This window comes from Zosterops lateralis (assembly GCF_965231275.1).
Source record: "Zosterops lateralis genome assembly, chromosome: 15".
In the NCBI taxonomy this organism is placed as follows: domain Eukaryota; kingdom Metazoa; phylum Chordata; class Aves; order Passeriformes; family Zosteropidae; genus Zosterops; species Zosterops lateralis.
Genome location: NC_139775.1, coordinates 6,503,443 through 6,522,752, shown reverse-complemented (window position 1 = coordinate 6,522,752; position 19,310 = coordinate 6,503,443). Strand labels below are relative to the sequence as shown.

At 52.4% G+C, this 19,310-nt stretch overlaps 2 protein-coding genes across 5 annotated transcripts in view; one reads left to right on the top strand and one right to left on the bottom strand.

Moving 5' to 3' along the window:
• Positions 1 to 2,465, top strand: part of PKD1 (polycystin 1, transient receptor potential channel interacting) — a gene marked incomplete at its 5' end in the record, with an annotated part of 75,942 nt that extends 73,477 nt beyond the window's left edge. The window contains 4 exons of the mRNA XM_083872155.1: positions 236 to 523; positions 838 to 972; positions 1,239 to 1,553; positions 1,876 to 2,465. Of these exons, the coding sequence (XP_083728281.1) occupies positions 236 to 523; positions 838 to 972; positions 1,239 to 1,553; positions 1,876 to 2,412 (1,275 nt within the window). The 3' untranslated portion in view covers positions 2,413 to 2,465. The remainder of the gene's footprint in view (positions 1 to 235; positions 524 to 837; positions 973 to 1,238; positions 1,554 to 1,875) is intronic.
• Positions 2,466 to 6,231: 3,766 nt separating this feature from the next.
• The window catches only part of TSC2 (TSC complex subunit 2), a 32,503-nt gene continuing 19,424 nt past the window's right edge, over positions 6,232 to 19,310 (bottom strand). For 2 of the 4 annotated variants that reach the window (XM_083872437.1, XM_083872439.1), the window contains 15 exons: positions 18,576 to 18,728; positions 18,305 to 18,417; positions 17,574 to 17,795; positions 16,685 to 16,900; positions 15,107 to 15,175; positions 12,892 to 13,052; positions 12,006 to 12,490; positions 11,221 to 11,296; positions 10,861 to 10,947; positions 10,446 to 10,632; positions 9,307 to 9,446; positions 9,023 to 9,101; positions 8,412 to 8,503; positions 8,050 to 8,148; positions 6,232 to 7,484 (listed from right to left, as the gene is read on the bottom strand). In XM_083872437.1, coding sequence (XP_083728563.1) covers positions 7,317 to 7,484; positions 8,050 to 8,148; positions 8,412 to 8,503; positions 9,023 to 9,101; positions 9,307 to 9,446; positions 10,446 to 10,632; positions 10,861 to 10,947; positions 11,221 to 11,296; positions 12,006 to 12,490; positions 12,892 to 13,052; positions 15,107 to 15,175; positions 16,685 to 16,900; positions 17,574 to 17,795; positions 18,305 to 18,417; positions 18,576 to 18,728 — 2,347 coding nt within the window. In that variant the 3' untranslated portion in view covers positions 6,232 to 7,316. The remainder of the gene's footprint in view (positions 7,485 to 8,049; positions 8,149 to 8,411; positions 8,504 to 9,022; positions 9,102 to 9,306; positions 9,447 to 10,445; positions 10,633 to 10,860; positions 10,948 to 11,220; positions 11,297 to 12,005; positions 12,491 to 12,891; positions 13,053 to 15,106; positions 15,176 to 16,684; positions 16,901 to 17,573; positions 17,796 to 18,304; positions 18,418 to 18,575; positions 18,729 to 19,310) is intronic. The other 2 variants (XM_083872438.1, XM_083872440.1) reach the window with 1 other exon arrangement.

Genomic DNA, 19,310 nt, shown 5'->3' with positions numbered 1-19,310 from the left:
CTGCCACAGGGGCACTGGGGAGCTTCAGGAGAGATTGGGGTGCTGGATGAGCCAGGAAGGCAGGGCAGGATGCAGGAGGTGCTCTAGGTGTGCAGTGGTGGAACTTGGCCTGATGTGGGGGTATCTTGCTATCCTGAGGTCCCCCAGTGCAGCACAGCAGTCAGGGCTTGTCCTCTCATCTCCTGGTAACTTCTCCATTCCTTCTCTCCGGGTAACCTCTCTGTTCCTCCCCCAGGTTTTCCTCATGCTGTTTGTGGTTTACTTTGTGGTGTCTGAGTCTCTGGCCATCAAGAAGGAGGGCAGAGCCTACTTCACTCTGTGGGGCAACTACAGCCAGTGGGTTTTCATCCTGCTCACCACGTGCACGGTGCTGGTGCACCTCAGCCAGGCCACCCTGGCTGACCAGCAGTGGCTCAGGTACCTCAGCAACCGCAGGGGCTTCACCAACTTCTACCAGGTGGCCTTGCTGAGCTCCATCTTCAGCAGCCTGGCCGCGTCCCTCCTCTTCCTCCTGACGGTGCAGGTACGGGCAGGCTGGGGGAGCAGCGTGTGGGTGGTGGGTGCTTTGGCCCTCCTGTGCTTGTCAACCCTGCACAGCCCTGCCAGGGCACAGAGGGTGGCAGGGAGGCCACATGTGTCTCTGCTGTGCACTTTGGGTCTCTGAGCCCTCGATTCCCTTGGGGAATTCAGCCAAGTGTGGCTGATGGGATGATTCTGTCTGCAAGGAACCTGCAGACTGGGGTGTTTGTGCTCTGCTGGGGTTTGGGTTTCTCACATGTTTGAGAGACCCTTCCTGGGCTGGAGTTGTGTCTGTAACTCCCTCCTCTCCCCTCCCAGGCTGCCCAGCAGCTGCGCTTTGTCCGGCAGTGGTCAGTGTTTGGGAAGACCTTCCAGAAGTCCATGAAGGAACTGATGGCTGCAGGGATGGCCTTCACCCTCCTCCTCCTGGCTTATGCCCAGCTCGGCTTCCTGGTAACCACTCCTGTTCCCCTCCCTCACAGAGGGGCTGCTGCTGGTCCTGCTGCCCCTTTTCCTCATCCTGGCATGACATGAGCAAAGCCCCTGGGTCGCCTGGGCACTCTGTGCCCATCCTGCCACCTGCACCTTTGGCCAGGGGCTGTCCCTGTCCCAGCACATTTGTGGGCCATCCCTCAGGGCCCCTTGTGGGTGGGGATACTGAGGGTCAGGGGAACACTTTGCTGCCACTCCCTTCTCATCCCATCTCTGTCCCTCCGCAGCTCTTCTCCTCCTCCTCCGAGTCCTTCCGCAGCGTGGGCAGCAGCCTCCTGCTGCTGCTGGCCCTTCTGCGGGGCAGCGCCAGCCTCCGGCCCTGCCCGCCCGAGGCCTCGGGGCTCTGCTGCCTCTTCTGCAGCAGCTACATCGTGCTGGAGGTGTGGATTGTGCTGCGGCTGCTGGCGGCGGTGCTGATCCACAGCTACCGCGAGATGCGCTTCGAGCTCTACCGGCCCGCCTTCGAGCCCCAGGACTACGAGATGGTCGAGCTGTTCGTGCGAAGGCTCAAGATGTGGATGGGCTTCAGCAAAGCCAAGGAGGTGAGGGCAGCCCGGGGGCTCTGTGGATAAGGGGCCCGGTGGCACAGAGCAGGATGCACCATCCTTAGCCTTGCCCTGCCTCCGGCTCCCTCCTGCAGCTGGCTTCCTTTGGCAGGCGGGGGCTGGAGCAGCGGCCACTCCTGGGGGGCCAGGAGAGATGGGGAGCTGTAGAGGTGTCGGCTGCCCGTTCTCAGCCCCACAGTCCCACGTGGCTTTGTCTGGGATCCAGCCCCCATGCCCGTCACACCAGGGAGCTGTTCGGAGTGTCCCCATTTCCCAGCTCCTGCCCTAATCCTGCCCCTTTTCTCGTCCTCCCTCCCAGTTCCGGCACAAGGTGAGGTTCGAGGGGATGGAGCCGCTGCCCTCCCGAGACTCCAGCGACTCCAAATCCTTCCGAGGCCCCACTCCCAGCGCCGCCTCCGACAGCTCCCGGGCCTCCACGTCCTCCAGCCAGCTGGACGGGCTGAGCCTGGTGCTGAGCGCCCGCGACAGCCTGGAGGTGGACGCCGACATGCAGCGCCTCCTCTCGCTCTTCGAGATGCTGCTGGCGCAGTTCGACCGCGTCAACCGGGTGACGGAGGACGTGTCCCGCATCGAGCACCTGCTCGAGTTCTCCCGCAGCCGCCGCGCCCGCAGGAGGCCCCGCGGGCCCGAGGGGGGCCCGGGCCGGGGCTGCTCGGGCAGTTCGGAGCGGGGCCCGTCCCCGGAGGCGCCGGAGCCGCTGTCCCCGCGCGGTGCCGTGCCCGGCCGGCTGCTGCGGGCCAGCCGCGGGGTCAGCGCGGCCTCGGGCAAACCCTGCGCGGCCAGGAGGAAACGGCCCCTGCGCGCCAAGAACCGGGTGCACCCCACGGTCAAGTAACGGGGGCCGCGGGAGAGATTTGGCCAGGGTGGGGTGGGCTGTGCCCGCCCGGAGCTGCCGCGGCGGCTGGGCCGGCCGGGCACAGGGGCTCTCCACGGGGCCACGCCGCTGGCACGGCCGCCGGCCTCGGGAACCCGCCCCGCGGGAGCGTTCAGTGTTAGAGATGGAACGGGGCCGAGGCCGAGCCTTTCCCCGGGGAGGAGCAGGTGCAGGAGATCCCCGCTGGCTCACAGGGAGCAGCTGTGGGCGTCCAGCAGCCCCACGGGTGGGACTGGGGTGGGCACAGTGGGACGGGACAAACCTCCCCTCCCTTCCCTGCTGGCTGTGCCGGATGGGAAAGGGAGAGAAGAGCCCCGGGCCTCGAAGGTTTGAACCAAGTCTTGGATTTTTTTGTCGACCAGACGCACTGTGGAGGAAAGCGACAGCTTTCGAGAAGGTATTTAACCCACCTTGTTTTTTAAGCATAAATAGCTATATAGAGAAATGCTATCTACACCCAGAGCAGTTAATTTCCAGTATTGGCTACTTTTATCCTCCAGAAATTGGTACTATTATTTGTATTTAAAGAAATCCAATATTTAAAACAAAGGACATTGCAGCGAGCTGGGGATGAGAGACCCCCCATGGGCTGCTTCAGCCCCGTCGGAGCTTGGGATTCCCAACTCCCAGTGTGGGATTCCCAACTCCCAGCGTGGGGTTCCCAAGGTGCTGGTGTCACTGCAGTCCCCACCCGCCCTGTCCCCCCGCCGTGGCCCCGGGGTGCAGGCGCCGCTGGCTGCTTGGCTTCTCTAACCCAAGGAATGTATTGCCCTAAGTATATGTATTTTATTTTGGTTTACTTGTTCTCCTTATGTACTGCCCAGCACTTTAAACAAGGCTTTCCTCGGCTACCAGTGACACGTGCGAGCTAAGAATGGGATAATATATCACAAAAGCAGTATTTTGTTTGTTTAAATCATAAACTGAAATGGGCAGGGAGGAGGGGGAGCGCAGCCCCAGCTGGGGCAGCAGTGCCAGCACCTTCCCTGAGCACAAAGGAGGCAGGTGAAGCCCTGAGGGAACTTTTTTTGGGATCCCTCCAGCCCTGCCAGCTGGGATTCACCATGTGCTGGGCTACAGCTGCTGAGCTACAGCTGGCCTGTGCCATGGGGCCCCCCCAGATCACAGCCTGGGGGTGCCTGAAGCCCTCCCAGGGGCTGCCTTCCCCTCCTCAGCCCCATTTCACCTTATGGCTATAGTAAGTAATTTATACGGGGTTTGTTTGGTTTTTAAATGTATATATTTTTGTATGTTTGCTATATTTTCATAGCATCGGTACCATGTTTGAAACATGTAGATAGGAGACAGAACACTATTGTCAGAGTTATTTAAAGGATGTATTAAGTGCTTCTTCCTGGGAATGTCTCGTGTATATAAGGATTGGGTGTCTGTGTGTGTGGTGTGTATGCTCTCCTGGGCTGGCTCGGGGCAGTGGCCACAGGCAGATGGGGAAAAGCCCCAAGTGGGCTCCTCTGTGTGTTCCAGAACCTGTTCCATGCTTTGGACAGGCGAGAGGGTGGAAGGGAAGGCTGAGGGGGGCAGAGCTGCAGGGCAGGGGCCTGAGGTTCAGCTGCCTCTGGTGCTAGTGGGCCTGGAAGCACCTTCCCAGGGCAGGGGAGACTTTTCCAGGTGGAAAGAGGGGGCTCCTAAAACACTTCCACTGCTCCATCCCCTCCTGAGCCTCCCCTCCAGCCCCAGTGCTGTTGGATACTTGTAAAGATTTCATTCCAGCACCCATGTGCTTTCTTGGCTCCTTGCCCACGTGGGTCAGGATGGCTTCAGGAGGACACTGGGATGCCTTTGGGACAGGTCTATGTTACCTTTGGAAAACTCAGATGCTGTGCAGGACAGATGTTGTGGAGAGGTTGCAGAGGGATGAGGGCAGGAGAAGATGAGTGAGGTGGTGCTTGGTCAGCGTAGAGGTGTTGGAAGAGCAGAGGGCACAGAGAAGTGGAGTGCAGAGGGGAGAAATGGAATCCTGGTAACCAGGACAGGGTGGGAGAGGGCAGAGAAGGGCCCAGAGGGCAGGAGTGGGACAAGGAGGTGCCTGGAGCAGGCAGAACCAGTATCTGGAGCCTGAGCCTGGGGCTGGGACCGGGTGCTGGTCAGCTTTGTGCTCTGTGCTCAGAAAAACCCTGGTTTTCAAGGCAGAGATAGAAAACTATTTGCCTTGGATTTTTTTCCCTTAACCTTCCCAGGCAGCAATAGCACCAGGCTCAGCTCTGGCACCTGTCCATGACTGCTTTTTGGTGACAGGGACAGTGCCAGTGCCAGTGCCATGTCCCCAAACTAAGGCAGTAAGAGGAGCAGTGATGAAGTGTCCTAAAGACCTGGGATGTCCCCAGGGCTGCAGCTCCAAAGCTCCTTTCCCCACACACCTGCCCTAGCACAGCCCCTCTGTGTGGAGCACTAGGGATGTAAATCCAGCCATCCCAAGGGCTCTGTGGGAATAGTCAGTGATTGAAATGTCCCAAATGAACCAAGCAGGTCTTGGAAGTCTCTTGAAGAGCCAAAAAGTTCAGTTCCTGATGCAGAGGTCAGTTCTCAGCTCGATTATACTCATTAGAAGAGGTTTGGAGTAGGAGGGAAGGAGACAGAGGCAGGAGGGGCCAGCAGGGCCCCAGATGTTTTTGAGCAGCCATTCCTAAGCTAAGGAGCAGCTGGAACAAAGCTGCTCCCCAAATCCAGCTGGACTTTTGTTCCCAAGTGCCTGTTCCTTGCCCTGCATGTGTGCGTGAGTGTGACTTGGTGTGTGTGACTTTACCAAGTGCTCCCTCTGATCCGAGAGGAGCAGAAACAGGATCAGACAACTGCCCTACTTCCCTGAAGTATGGAGAGCAGCTCTGCCACCCACAGTTCCCTTGAAAAGCCCAGCCCTGCGTGGTGGGCAGCACCCACAGCTTCCAGCACTCGCAGTTCTCAGTGCAGCAGCTCCTGTGCCAGCTCCAGCAGCATCCCATGTCCCCTCCATGTCCCAGCCAGAGGGATTCAGTCATGGAGTAACACCCTCACAGCAATAAACTTGACTCAAAGCCCATAAATCCCCCTGAATGTATATTTTTGTGCCTGTAGTCACCGAGAGATGGTGATTTATTTATTGCCTTGAATCTCACAATGATGTATCAGTATCAAGCTGCTTAAATGAAAAATGAAACCCCCATCTATTAGTTCCAAGGGAGAGGGAGGGACTTTTGTAAGTGCCTTATTTTTTCTAAATTTTTTTTTTTTAAAGAACAATGATTGTGACCAAAATGCCAACGGTTCCTGTCTGGTCAGCATTTCACTGCAAACAAAAATGGTGTATTTTGTAACTGTGGGGATGTTTCTTACAAAGTGACAAAGTCAAATAAACACTGACTGCTAAAACCTGGCTCAGGTGCTTTTGTCCTGCTCCACACACTCCTGTCCACCCCACCCTCATTCTCTCTGCATCCATAATTTTAATTAAAGTCTCCTGCACAGCACAAGATACTTTCTTAAATCCTCCAGCCTATCAGGGCTGGTGTTAATGAATGAGCTTGCCTGTGGTCACTGGGGGTGGCACAAGGACAAAGCTGACAGAAAAGTCCCCTCCCAGCACAGAGGGGATATCCCCAGGGAATAACCCAGTGCAGGGACTGGAACACAGCCAGGAATGCCTGTGTCCAGCAGTGGGAGGAGTCGGGGGTGCTTCCATGAGCAACAGGGGTTGGGAAACTAAACCAAAAAAGGAGGAAGGATTTACGTGAGCAGGAAAGAGTCTGACCTTCCCAAGGACATCAAGAACACACTGATCAGACAAATATTTTATTTCCTTTACGACTCATAATCACTCAAACACAACGGACACTTGGTGTTCCCACACACCTGCACAGGTGAGGGCTGTCCCTTTATCCCCTCACCTGTCCCTTCACAGTCCCACGTGCACATTGCACTTTGTCTTCATCTCCCTGCTGGCACCCATTCCCAAATGCACGCTTCCCACTCACGGACAAAGCAGGAGATGAAGTTCTCACAGTATAGTCCAGCTTATGAGGTGCCTCCCAGTTGGGTGGTGTAGTGTCTGGTGCCCTCCTTGCCTCAGGATGGGCTGCAAATCTCATTCCAGCTGTGCCCACCTGCCCTGGAAGCTCCAACTGACTGCTTCAGTCTCCCCTGAGAGCCTCCCTGTCCAGGGAATAAGCAAAACTCGTGGAGAGATGATGCCCCAAGACCTGTCAGCAGTCAAAATGGGATTTATCAGGTGCATATGGGGAAGGATGAGACACCCCAGCATTCCTGCAACCAGGGAAGTTCTGCAGATGGCCAAAATTAAGACAAACCTTGGGAACTAAAGCAGTGTTTTGGGCAGGAGAGAACCCAAATTAACTCTTTCTAGAGCTGGCAGAATAAGTCAGAGCCTGAAGAGTCCAAGTGCTGACAGCCCCAAGGTTCAGGGAGGAGCTGGGATTCCGAGGTGCTCAGAAATAGCAACTGGATTTTCAATACTTCATATTTCATTCCCAATAAAGTCCTCAAAAATCCCACAATTCCTGTACCTTCACATGAGGATCTGCAGAATATCATCCTTTGTCTGCTTCCACCAGGAGCTGGTGTGGAAGGATTCCAAAGAAAGGTTCTGCAGGCAAATTCCCAGCAGAGAATCTTTCAAACAGCTCAAATCAAACCAAACACCTTGAGTTGGTCCTCTGGGAGCTTCTGCTGGGAATCCAGTGTCATCCTCGGGGGCACCCAAAGGTCCTGGCAGGTTCAGTGCCAAGTCCACATGCAAGGAGCAGCCAGGCTGGGCCTCCCAATCCCTGTGTCCATGCAGAGGCAGGGAGCAGCAGGCAGGGAACACAATTCCATGGCCTCAGTGTCCTAGCAGGGACACCCCCAGCCCAGCCCTACACGAACTCGGTGAAGTCGTCCACGGAGGAGATCAGCCTCTTCCTCTGCCCCGTCTCGTAGGTGGGAGGGGGGTCCTGGGGGATCTGGGGAGGGGGTTTTGTGGGGGCAGAGGGGTGCAGCTGCAGGGGAAGGCCAGGGCTCTGATACTGTGTCTCTTCACGGAGCTGAAAGGCAATGGAGAGCAGGTGAGCTCCATTCTCTCCAAAACTCTTCAAAATCTTCATCTGGGTAGGGCAGGTTATCAGGACACTGTGGGAGTGCCACTCTGTGTCCAGGTATTGGACATCAGGAGGAATTTCTCCATGGAAAGGGTCGTCAGGCACTGGAAGGGGCTGCCCAGGGAGGTCTGGAGTCTCTATCCCTGGAGGTGGCACTTAGTGCTCTGGCCTGAGGACAAGGTGGGCATCGGGCACAGCCAGGACTCAGTGGTCTGGGAGGGCTTTTCCATTATCAGTGATTCTGGGATTCCAGGATTAAGCTTCCCAAAAGCCCTTTCTACCAGTGAAGTTATTTGACATTGCCACACCTGTCATTCCCACAACAGAACCAGATGATCCTTAAGGTCCCTTCCAACCCAAACTCTGTGATTCCATGCCCAGCTGGATTCTAACCTCCATACACACAGCCCTCCTCTCACTCAGCAAGTTCTGACAGCTGGTTTTACCTGCCCTAGCTGCAGGAAGAGGCTCAGTCAAGCCCAGTTCTGCCCCTCAGAGCAGCTGCACTCACCCGGTGCCGGAGCCTCTTGATGTGGCGCAGCCTCGCGATCCATTTGGAGGGGTAGGTGTCCGTGGGGTTGGATCTGCTGTGGTGGACCTGGGAAGCCATCTGGGTTGGGAAGGGTGGGGAGAAGCAGGGAAAGAGTGAAGCCACATTAACATAACCACAACAACAAAATCAATCAATTTTTTCAGTGCAGTTTGACAGAAACTGCAATGCAGCTCTGAGTTATGACTGTTCAGGTGCCAACCGTGGCTTCAAGGTCAAGTAGAAAAGTTGTTTCATTGCTTTAGCAGGCCCTGCCTGTTTCCTTGGAAGCTGGTGATGGGCCAAGACAGCAGCTGGAAGCCCAGGGAGCTGGGGGTACTCACATTGGCATGCAGGGCCATCTGACGGGCCACGAAGGGCAGGTTCTTGTCAGAGATGATCTTAGCAACGCTCGTGTCCACCAGGCCCTCCATGTCTTGAGTTTAAAGGAATAATAAAAAAAATTCTGGTAAGACAGTTAAGAAGAAGCAAAAGGGTGCCAGTAACTAAATATCTAAGTCAAAAAAACCTGAGGAATTTTATCAACCAAGTCCCTACAAGCTCTGCAGTTCCCACGCTAACAGAATCTGTTCCGCAGTTTAACAACTGGCTCCCAAATTCTGGCTGCTCCAGAAAAGTTTGGGGAGAGCCTGCTGGGCTCTCACATGAACCAAAGTGTGAGCCAAAACCACCAAGAAGTGCCCCTTTGGTAAAACAGCAGCACTGCTGAACCCTCCATGTTCCCCACCATTCCCAAGCAGCTGTTGGAGGGAGGGATCTGCTCTGCTGCTGGCACTGGCTCCTGAGCTTGAACATAACTTGAGTGATCCAGAGGAGGTACATGAGCAGAGCAAACCCAGATGTAACTGGGCAAACTGGTTCCAGAGAGTTTCTCCTGGAAGTTTGAACTTTTGAAACACAAAGCCCCAGCACAGCAAAGCTGAGGAATTCTCACCTTTCCGACACTGCAGCGTCACCAGGTTACAGTCATAGTCCAGGGGAGTGATGATCACATGCACAAAATTGAACTGCCCCTAAGGAAAAGCCAAGGAAAGAGTCAGGAACATTTCCCTGGGAGCATTGTGGTTTGTGAATGCCATAAACACACACCAGTGAACCCATCACAGCCAACAGTTCCCCCAGTAATCCCCACAGAGTTTTCAGGTAACACCCACACACACACGAAGGTTTACAACCCTGTGCTCCTGCTGTAACACACCCACGAGAAAAATCCCCTACCTTTATTGTGCCCAGTTTAAAATCCTCCCCAGAATCATTGTAAATGATGGAAACAAAATCATTCCCCAGGTGCCTCTTCTTGTCACAGCGGTATTTATCCAAATCCTTTGTGGGCATTAGAGTAGCAATGTGGAAAATGGCTGGAGAGGGAACAGAGAGATCCTTAGGCTGGGCTGGGAAAGCTGCAATGGTCACATGCCAGTAATAAAAATACAAACTGCTCCCTAGATAGGTTTGTCCCTGTTTGTGACAGCTAAATCCAGTCCCACTGGATGCTCCCAGGGGTCCCTGGAGTGCAGCAGCCAGTGGGAAGGATCACAGCAGCACAGGGAGGAGACCCTGGGTTAGGGGGGGAAAGAGGCAGAAGTGCTTAACCCAAGACTCACAATTTTTTTCCCAGAAAAATTTGGGAAGTTCCTGCTGGATCCTGGGTGATTTCTGTGTGGCTGGGTGCTGCAGGAGCTGGGTGGCACTGCAGTGACGTGAGCCATGGCCACAGCAGTGCCACCCCCTGCTCTGAACTGCTCTTCAGAGAAACATATCAATACTGACACCACCCTCAGTGAACAGCTTTTACAGCAGCTGGGACAGCCAGCTAAACCTCTAAACATAACCCTGCCAGCCTTCAAAGAGCTGATCACTTCACAGATTTACAGAGCAGATCTCTTCACAGAGCAGATCATTATCAAATTGGTATGATTATCTTTTTGTTAAGTAAGGCAGGTGTGTTTTTAGGCTGAAAGTCTTTTATGAGGCATAGCAATAAACTGTAATATATTAAAATATCTCTTTAAATAGTAGAAAATATAGACTGGGGAAATGATTGTTCAGATTGTGGATTTAAATGTATTTGTGATGGACTATGTGAATATTAATGTTATGAGAAGCTGTGATCCCATGAGTGGGTAAAAGAGTGGGTACTTCTAAAACACACTCACATCACTATACTAAATTTAGAAAACAAATTGGTGAACATAAAACCACTACAGGTCTGAACTTTATCACATGGCTTGCAGAGCTCCCAGACAGAACAGGAGGGGATCAGTGCCCAGGACATCCTCACCACCTCCCTGAGAAGGAACCAGTGTGGAAGGCAGGTCAGTTGAGGTGAGGAGGCACAAACCATCCTTCCTGCTCACCTTGCATGATGTCATCGTGCCAGCAGTAGGTGAACTGTCCATCCTCCCCACACACATCCAGGCCACCCAGGTAGATCTTGTCTGGCTGGCAGTCCTTGAGCTCAATGAGCTTCCCCAGGCCCGTGAGGAACTCGGTGTAGCGGTAGGAGCCGTGCTCATTGGACAGGATGGCAATCTCGTTGTTGCTCTGGGACACAGGGATGTGTCACAATGTCACACTCAGTGCCAGCAGCACTGCACCAGCACCAGAGATCCCCTCCTGGGATTAGATGATTGCCCTCACAGTTTCAAGGGTTATGATTTTTAGTGCAGGGAACTAAGGAAAAGCAAGGCAGGACAAATCTCACAGGGAAAACCCCACAGCAGGGGAGGTTCCCAACATTCCATAAGGATCCAAGGCCCTGCACACACTCACCTGGCCCTCCCCAACGTAGAGCACTGCAATCTTGTGTGTGTCGTAGGATGGGATCTGATCCAGGAGCTGCACCGACCTCTCGAACGTCTGCAACCAAACAGGGACCCCACCTGAGCAGCCTGAGAGCTGTCCCTGCTCAGGGAGGTCCCTCCCACCCCAAACCAAACCAAACCCACCCAGCACTCTGTAAGGTTTAAAAAATCCCCTCCACAACCCCAGCACAGAGATCTCCCACCTGTGGCAGTGCTGGTAGGAAACACCTTTAAACTGCAGCCCCTGAGCTGGATGTTTGTAATTATCATCTACATTCCAAGTCATGAGGTTGAAAAAAATTAAGGATTTATACAACTCCTTGCCTACCTCATTTGGCAACAAGAGGGGTTTGTTGTTTTCATCACCAAAGAAGGGGGAGTGGTACAACTGTAAAAACACAAAGCTGAAGGAGAGAGGGAGGGAAAAGTCTGTTACCATAAAAATTAAGTCAGTTTTGATCTGCTGGAGGTAAGAACGTTATGTACAGCAGAAAAATGGGAGGAATTAAAATGCTAACAGGGTATTATTCATCTTTTAGACACTTGGGAGTGCCTGGATGACCTGCAGTTTGCAATAGACCCCTGTCAGAAAAACGATGTGTCAAACAGCAGCAGCAGCCACACAAATGCCCTGTTCAAAGGCATAGAATAGAGGAGCAGAAAGGGCCCTCCACAGCTCTGGGGGCATTTCTAGGCTCTCAGATACATGATTGTACAGACATTTGCATTTTACCTGCCCTTAATCAGATGAAAATTGTCTCATCATGCAATTTTGGACAGCTAACAATATCCTAGGTTCAAAAACCAACTATAATAACCCTTCTTTTCCTTCTGCAAAACTAGCAATCCACCCTGTTCAGAGAAAAATTAACCTGCAGTCAAATCACAGCCCTTAAAATAAGTACATTAATACTGGAGGAAACTATCTATCTACTTCTTTCACCATCTGGGAGTTGTGTTTCCTAATCTCCAAGTTCATTTAACTTGAGTGTGCTCAACAGATCTGTACCAACTCCTGAATAAAGCAGGTAATTTTTCTCTTTTTTTTAACCAGACGCTTTGCAGACCGCCCAGAGGAACCCTGATGGAGCAGCTCAGGAGCCCTGCACCCACCTGGGGTTTATCCCAGGGACTTTCTCCGTGTTGGACGCCGCTGCCCTGCCCTTGAAGGCGTCTCTGTCGATCCTCTTGCCCCTCCTGGACGGGGCGGAGTCGGAGATGGTGTACCCGCGGGGCCGGTGGCCCGAGGGCGAGCGGGGCGAGGTGGCGGCTCCGGTGCCCCCGCCCGGCCCGGCGCCCCTGCCGTCCTCTCCCCTGCCCAGCCAGCTGCCCAGCCCTTCCCCTTCCAGGTTTCCCGACTGCGATTTGGATTTCACTTCCGTGCTCAGCCTGCGGGGCCCCTCGCGGCCGTTGGCGTCCTTGAGCACCTCCTGCAGCGTCTGGAGCTCCGGGGAGGAGCTGGACTTGCTGAGGGGCTGCGAGGGCTGGAAGGAGAGCTCCTCCAGGGCCCGGCCCTCCTCCCGCCCGATGGGGATCCCGCCCTCCACCGGCTCCTCCGACTTCAGAGACTTGTCTTCCTGGCTGGACGTGGAGGAGGACTGGGAGGAAAAAAAAATAAAATGAGAGAGAGAAAAGATGAACGGTTTTCATGGAATCAGAGAATCCCGGAATGGTTTGGGTGAGCCCGGGACACTGCCAGGGATCCAGGGGCAGTCACAGCCTCTCTGGGCACCCTGTGCCAGGGCCTCCCCCGCTCTCCCAGGGAAGGATTCCTTCCTTTTCCTGACAGGCAGAATAAATAAAAGCTGACAACAGCAACGCCCAAGGCACCCCCAACACTTCCAAGGAGAGGTGGGCACGAAGGAGCACCAAGGTCCCTGATAAAACAGGGACTTTGCCCTGAATGCCCCCAGTGCCATCGGTGGGCCGTGTCTGAGGGTGCCATGAGGGAATTCACAGAGCTGGTGTCACCCCCAGCTCACCCTGGGCCCATCCTTACCCTGCTGTAGGAGTCCTGGCCTTTCCCAAACCTCTCCTCGCTCAGGACGTGCTCGGAACACGAGGTCTCCACGTCCTCGCTCTCGGGGGACTCGGCGGGGGACTCGGCCTCCCGGAGCTCCATGTCCCCTGGGCTGCCCTCCTCCAGCACCACGGCCGATTCTACGGAGACACGGGCACGGGGGCTGTGGAGAGGGGACACGGGGACAGCCCCTCTCCTCTCCTCACAAGCACCAGCCTTTTCCCTACGGGATCTCAAGGGAAGGCCATGAGGAAGGAGTGCCCTGGCATCTCTTTGTCACGTCAAGACTCCTGGCTCCCCTTTTTCCAGGGAATAAATCACCTCGCCCTCACAGCCTGCCTCGGGCTGAGGAAGTGCAGCTGGGTTTTGGTTTTTTTCCCCAATTGTTGCTGATGGACAAGCAGGGCAGGAGATGAGGAAAAGGGACCTTGGACATGGGTTACCAGGACAGACAGGAGCTACAGAGATGTGGGAGAGTACGGGGTAAAAGCTCACTGGAGACATCAGCTCTGTGCAAGGGTGTAACAAAAGGAGCTTTCCTTGTACTGAAATGCAACGCTCCCGTGCCTTGAGGCCTACAAGGAGATAAGACATTTTCCTAGGAGCCATTTCCTTGCAGTTTGGCAGCTTTCCTAGAGTGTCTCGGGAGAAGCAGCACAATTCAGCCCTGAACGTGTGGAAGGATGAGAGCAGGGGTGACACTGGTGGCATCTGCTCAGACACACGGGGAGTGGAACCACACTGACAAAAAATGCTCCCTGCCTACGTGGAGGATTTAACCTTGGATCTGCTCCAGGCACTGACCACAGGGATGAGTCTGACCAAAGGCTCCTCCTGGCCTTGCTTTTTGTCCTGAGGAAAAGGCTGGAGAACAGGAGGCTTCCCATTATGCACACAAGGGACTGGAAGACCAATCTGAAAGGCCAAGATTTGTTTTCCAAAATAATAACAATAATAGTAATAAAACCAAAAATTAGCACACACAAAAATATAAAGAAAATCAGCAAAATTAAAAATATATATATACAAAGAAAAAAAATCACTAAAGCAGCTTTTCCTGGATTGATTTCAGCTCGCAGGACCAAAGTTATTTCAAAGAAGCAATTAAGAGTTAGCATTGCACACACAAACCTTCTAAAAATACAAAACAAACCAAAAGGAACCAAAACAACGTGCTGATCTGGTTAGCTGTCCAAGCCAGAACACACCTGCAGATACCCAGTGCTTCCAAGCTCCCCTCCTACGGCACTGCCAAGATTGCTGGTGCTTTGAAACAACCCAAGCACTAATTATTCTTTAGGTGGGAAGAGAATAACAGGAACAGAGGGAAGTACAGAAAAATATTGAACTGCAGCAGCTTTGTGTTGCTTTGAGAGGCCTCTGACAGCAACCAGCAGCAGCTCAGAACACCCCACTGCTCTGCTGGGAGTTTTCCAGTGAAGGAAAGAGGCAGAAAGGCATTTTGAACCCTCTAATTAAAATCACAAAGCATTGCAGGTTATCAAAGCAATGCAGGTGTTGTGCTCATAAGGTTTGTAATTTGATCTCCACTTCATTTAATTATGAAATCAATTTTACTGAAGTGGAGAAAGATTTTATGTTATTACAGAGCCTCTAAAAGGTAGAATTTAGCAGCTTTTCTGCTGAAATATATTTCTTTTTTATTTAACAATCTCTTAACCAGCCTCCATGCTGGCTGAACTTTATCCATATACCAAATATATACACATTATCAGCTGCTTTTATCTTTCTGTGCCCAATTCTGGCAGATCCCTGTGGGCTGAGCAGTTCCAAGGGGAGCCTGTCCTGCAGCACACGCTGCTCTCCTCACAACTGGGAGCTTTTCCACTGAGCAGAACACAAAGCCAATTGGAAAATGAAGCTGCAAATGAAGAATTAATTAATCCAGCCACGTTTTGACAGGTCATTTAACACTGGCCTCATGACTCATAAGCCACCCCAGGTAAAAGCAAAGTTGCTTTAAGGAACTGTCTGCACTTGCAAATGTTGGATCTGGCTTGGACTTCTTCATGCTAGTCAAGATCCCATTTGTTGAGAGTGATGAGACTGGGGACAGACAGAAGACATGGAAGGGGAAAATGAGGGATGAGGGATACATTTTCTATGAATCAGAGGTGTTCTTCTATGGCAATACTGTTTGTTTGGTTTTTTCCTTAAAGATATATAAATATACCTGCCCAGGATATGCTCCTGTGCAACTTCCCTTGACAACTGGACTGGTACATGGAAGAGAAAGAGGCCACTGCAAAGGGAAATCAAGTGAGCAGCTACATCAAAAGGAAGGAGAGACTATATGAAAAAAATATAAAAAAATTAAAAAGCACAGAGTTTAAAATGTAACCAAGAGCCTAGTTTAAAACAAACAAATAAATAAATGAAACAAAGGAAAGAACAAGCTGGGATAAGCTCACCAGATGCCAAAGGGATACTTTAAGGGCACAAGGTCTCAACACGAATAAAGAGGAATAAACACATCCAACAGTGCAGGCTCCAACTGCTCCCTTTGCAGAAGGCATTTTTTGAGGCTTAGGAAAAGAAAATCCCTTCCTGATATCCCAGCACACACAGGAAACCAGGCCGAGCCTTTCCTGACCTGCACAAGGTCACTTTTAAACCCACAGAAGAGCCTGAAAAATCTGGGTAAAGATTCACAGAGGTTTAACCCCTAAAGAGGCAGAACAGGCATGTGACAGCCTGACAGCAAAACTTCTTCCAGTCACTGCCCAGCCAGCTCCAGCAAGTCTGGTTAACAAGGATGTGGCCAAAATTACTCTCAGACTGGCACAGGAGTGGCATTCAGGTGGTATGGGTTCAGCTCTCCACTTAGCTCCATACACCACACATTTTTAGAGTCACTAAAGTGTTTATGGAAAATAATTTTTTTTTGTGTTTGTAAGAGGCGATAATTTGATTTTGACTCCAATTTTGTGTTTACACAATCTGAAATACTAAAATTACTTTGCCCTGCTTAAAACAAAGCTGAAAACTGGCATTTTTACCAGATTTCCAGAACATCCATCCATTTTTTCCTCAGCAAAGCCTGGTGAGCCGGTACCACTGCTCAATTCTGATGGTGCCTGCAGTGCTCAGAGCCTGAGCTCTGCTGGGTATCACTGGTAAGAGCTTGAGCAGGGACTGCAGAAAGCTTTAAAAATTGCAGCTGTTGGTCAACACCCATCTCCCAACATTAACAACTTTTTAAGAGGAACTAGCACCACATTAAACAGACTGAAAATCCTTGGCCACTGTGTTAAAAATCAAGCCAGCAAATGAAACTCAAGTGGTTCAACTGCAGGCTGAACAGCCCTTTTCAGAGGTGGGTAAATCCAACAGGATTTGCATTCTGCTGTAAAAGCCAGAGGAACCAACTCCTCCTGGCAGGTGAGGTTTGGAACAGGCCATGCCCCAGGAACTTGCAGCTCCGAGCGCCCGACACAGACTCCCAAACTGAAGACAAATGGAAATGGAAACACTGCATGGAAAGATCCATCCACAAGTGGGATGCCCAGATCAGCCCCAAACGAGTGGGAGAGGGAACAGATCCATGACTTTGTAATTTTCATTTGGGGAACACACCAAACACACGACTCCTCCAAAGCAGCTTCGTTACTCCCCCGTCCTCATCTTCCCCCAGCAGAAGCAAGGAGGAAGGGGATTTCTCAATTCTAGGGACAAGAACTGATTCCCTTTCTCATTGCTGCCCCCCCCTCACACTCCCAGCTGCTCTAGAAGCCCTGCAGGGAGCTCCCACCTGTGTTGGAGCGCTGCAGTAGCGAGGGCTTGGCCGTGCCCGTGGCCAGGCTGGAGGAGGGCACGGACAGGGATTTGTACAGAGCTGTCTCCCGGTGCTCCTTGAAGCGTTCTGCAGCCATCAGGGCGTTGGAGAGCTCCTGCAGGGGCATGTTGTTGATGTCTGAGGAGAAGGGGCTCAGAGGGTTCTCCAGGCTCATCAGCCAGCTCGTGTTGCCTGCAGCAGACAATGGGGGAAGTGGTCAGTACTCCAGCTCTCCCAGAGGTTACAGCTCCTGCTGAAAATGCACAAATTGTTTGGGGATTTGCAGATAAGAAAATCCAAATGGAGGAAGTCCTGGGTTCTTCTGCAGAATGGCTTGGTTAATTTGCTACTCCCAGTGCTCTGCACTTCACCCCAAGCTCCTCAAAACCCATCCCTGGTAACTCACTGCTACAGTAGATTCCCAAAGGCATCCAAAACACTCAGGTGTCCTAATTAACACCAGGTCAGTTCTTTTCTCATGAAACAACTTTCAGTTGAAACAGATAATTCCTGTTAATCTCATGGTGTTCAAGCATTTTGACCTTGAACAGGTTGTTATTCCTTCCCTAAGAGCAAACACAACTGAGCTGCCCAGACTTGTGGCTGCCCCTGGATCCCTGGAAATGTCCAAGACAAGGTTGGACAGGGCTTGGAGCACCCTGGGACAGTGGAAATGTCCCTGCCTCTGGAAGGGGTGGCACTGGATGGGCTTTAAGATCCCTTCCAACCCAACACATCCCATGGTTCTTTAGTTTCAAAAGGCAGTAAGCCATAAACAGATCCATTTACAACAAAATATGGATTTTTTTCCTTCCCCCTGGCTCTGGTTTCCCAACAGGATCCCACTCCACGCTTGGGTACCCACCTGTGGGCCTGCGCACCAGGATCTCTGCCCAGCCCTGGGTCAGCAATGGCACATAGGCAGCCAGGTTGGCTTTTTCCTTCTGTAGGGCTGTCTGTGGAGCAGGACTGGCCTTCTCTGGGCGGGCTGCAGGAGCGGGAGGGCCCTGTGTCCCTTGGGAAGTTGAGCCACTGGGAAAATGGGAGGCTGAGCTGTCTAAGGCACCAACACGTAAGGCATGACCACCTGGCAGGACAGACACAAGCCAAGGGAGAGCCACACTTAGTTAGCCCCAAAAATATCTCAGGAATGAGGCTTTTAAGCTCCTCTAGCAGCTGCATACACAATGTCCTGGTTTTATTTCCCTTGTCATTACAATTATTATTGTTACTATTATTTTAATTATTAAACTGCTCTTCTCTCAATCCACAAATTTTCTTAATTTTCCCCTTCAAATTCTCTCCTCCATTCTCCCATGGGGGACAAAGTGAGCACCAGGGTGGGGCTTAGCTGGGGTTAAACCATGAAGAGAATTTTATGTTCCATGTGTTCCTTACAAACAAACTGATAGGCTCACCAAAGCTCTCCTGCAAAGAGAGGGAAGCAGGAGGAGCTCCACCACACCTGAAACCAACAGCTCCTGCCACCTGCCCCTCACTGAACACCAGACAGCTCCAGATCTCAAATCAGCTCAGACACAAGGAGGCACCTGGACCTTCAAGCTGTGGCAGGGAGAGCCCAGGATGGGAACTCACCGGACATGGATCGGACTCTGTTGCGGGAGCTCCTGCAAACCTGCTGCCCAGCCTGGGATTCCAGCTTGGCTGGAGCTTCCTTGGTCTGTCTCACTTGCAAAACAGGGTCTGAGCTGTAGGAAAGGAGATATTGGTGATGTTAAGGGAGGAATCAGCCATGCTGGACAAATAAAACATTCCTCTTATACCAAGAGGAAAAAATACCAAAATGTAGCAGTGGTTTAGGTGACTTTGGCAGGTGGAGATTTCTAGAAATTGGAACAACACCTACCTTGATTCTGGGGTGCTCTGGAACTCTGCAGAGTCCAGGCCAAGCAGGGACCTTGTCCCTGTTCCAACACTTGTAGTGATGGTCACCAGCTTGTTACCAACCAGCCAGGTCTTGGTCCTTCCTCCAGCCAGCAGAAACTCACCCACAGGAGACCTGGGAACACATTTGGGATGAAGATTCCTCAGCAGGCAGAGAACAGAGCTGGTGCCATTAACCATGCAGGAGGTGCTGCCTGCTCTCCTCCTTTACACAGCATTTGTGCCACTCCCCTTGGCTGTCAACGTCCCCGTTATCCATCAGAATTTGACAGAACCACAGAATGGTTTGGGTTGGGAGGAACCTTAAAGTCCACCCAGTGCCACCCCCTTCCCTGCCATACCTTCCACCATCTCAGGTTGCTCCAAGTCCCATTCAAGTGGCCTGGAACACCCCAGGGATGGGGCATCCTCTGGGAAATCCATTCCAGGGTCTCACCACCCTCAAAGGAAAAGATTCCTTCCCAATATCCCATCCATCCCTGCCCTCTGGCAGTGGGAAGCCATTCCCTGTGTCCTGCCCCTCCACCCCTTGTCCCAAGTCCCTCTCCAGCTCTCCTGGAGCCCCTTTAGGCACAGGAAGAGGCTCTAAGACATCCCCACAGCCTTCTCATCTCCAGTCTTCCCTATCTCTCCTCCTTTTAGCCAAGATTTTATCAGTGAGGAAAGGCTGGAGAGCCTGAGCCTGCCAGAATCCCAG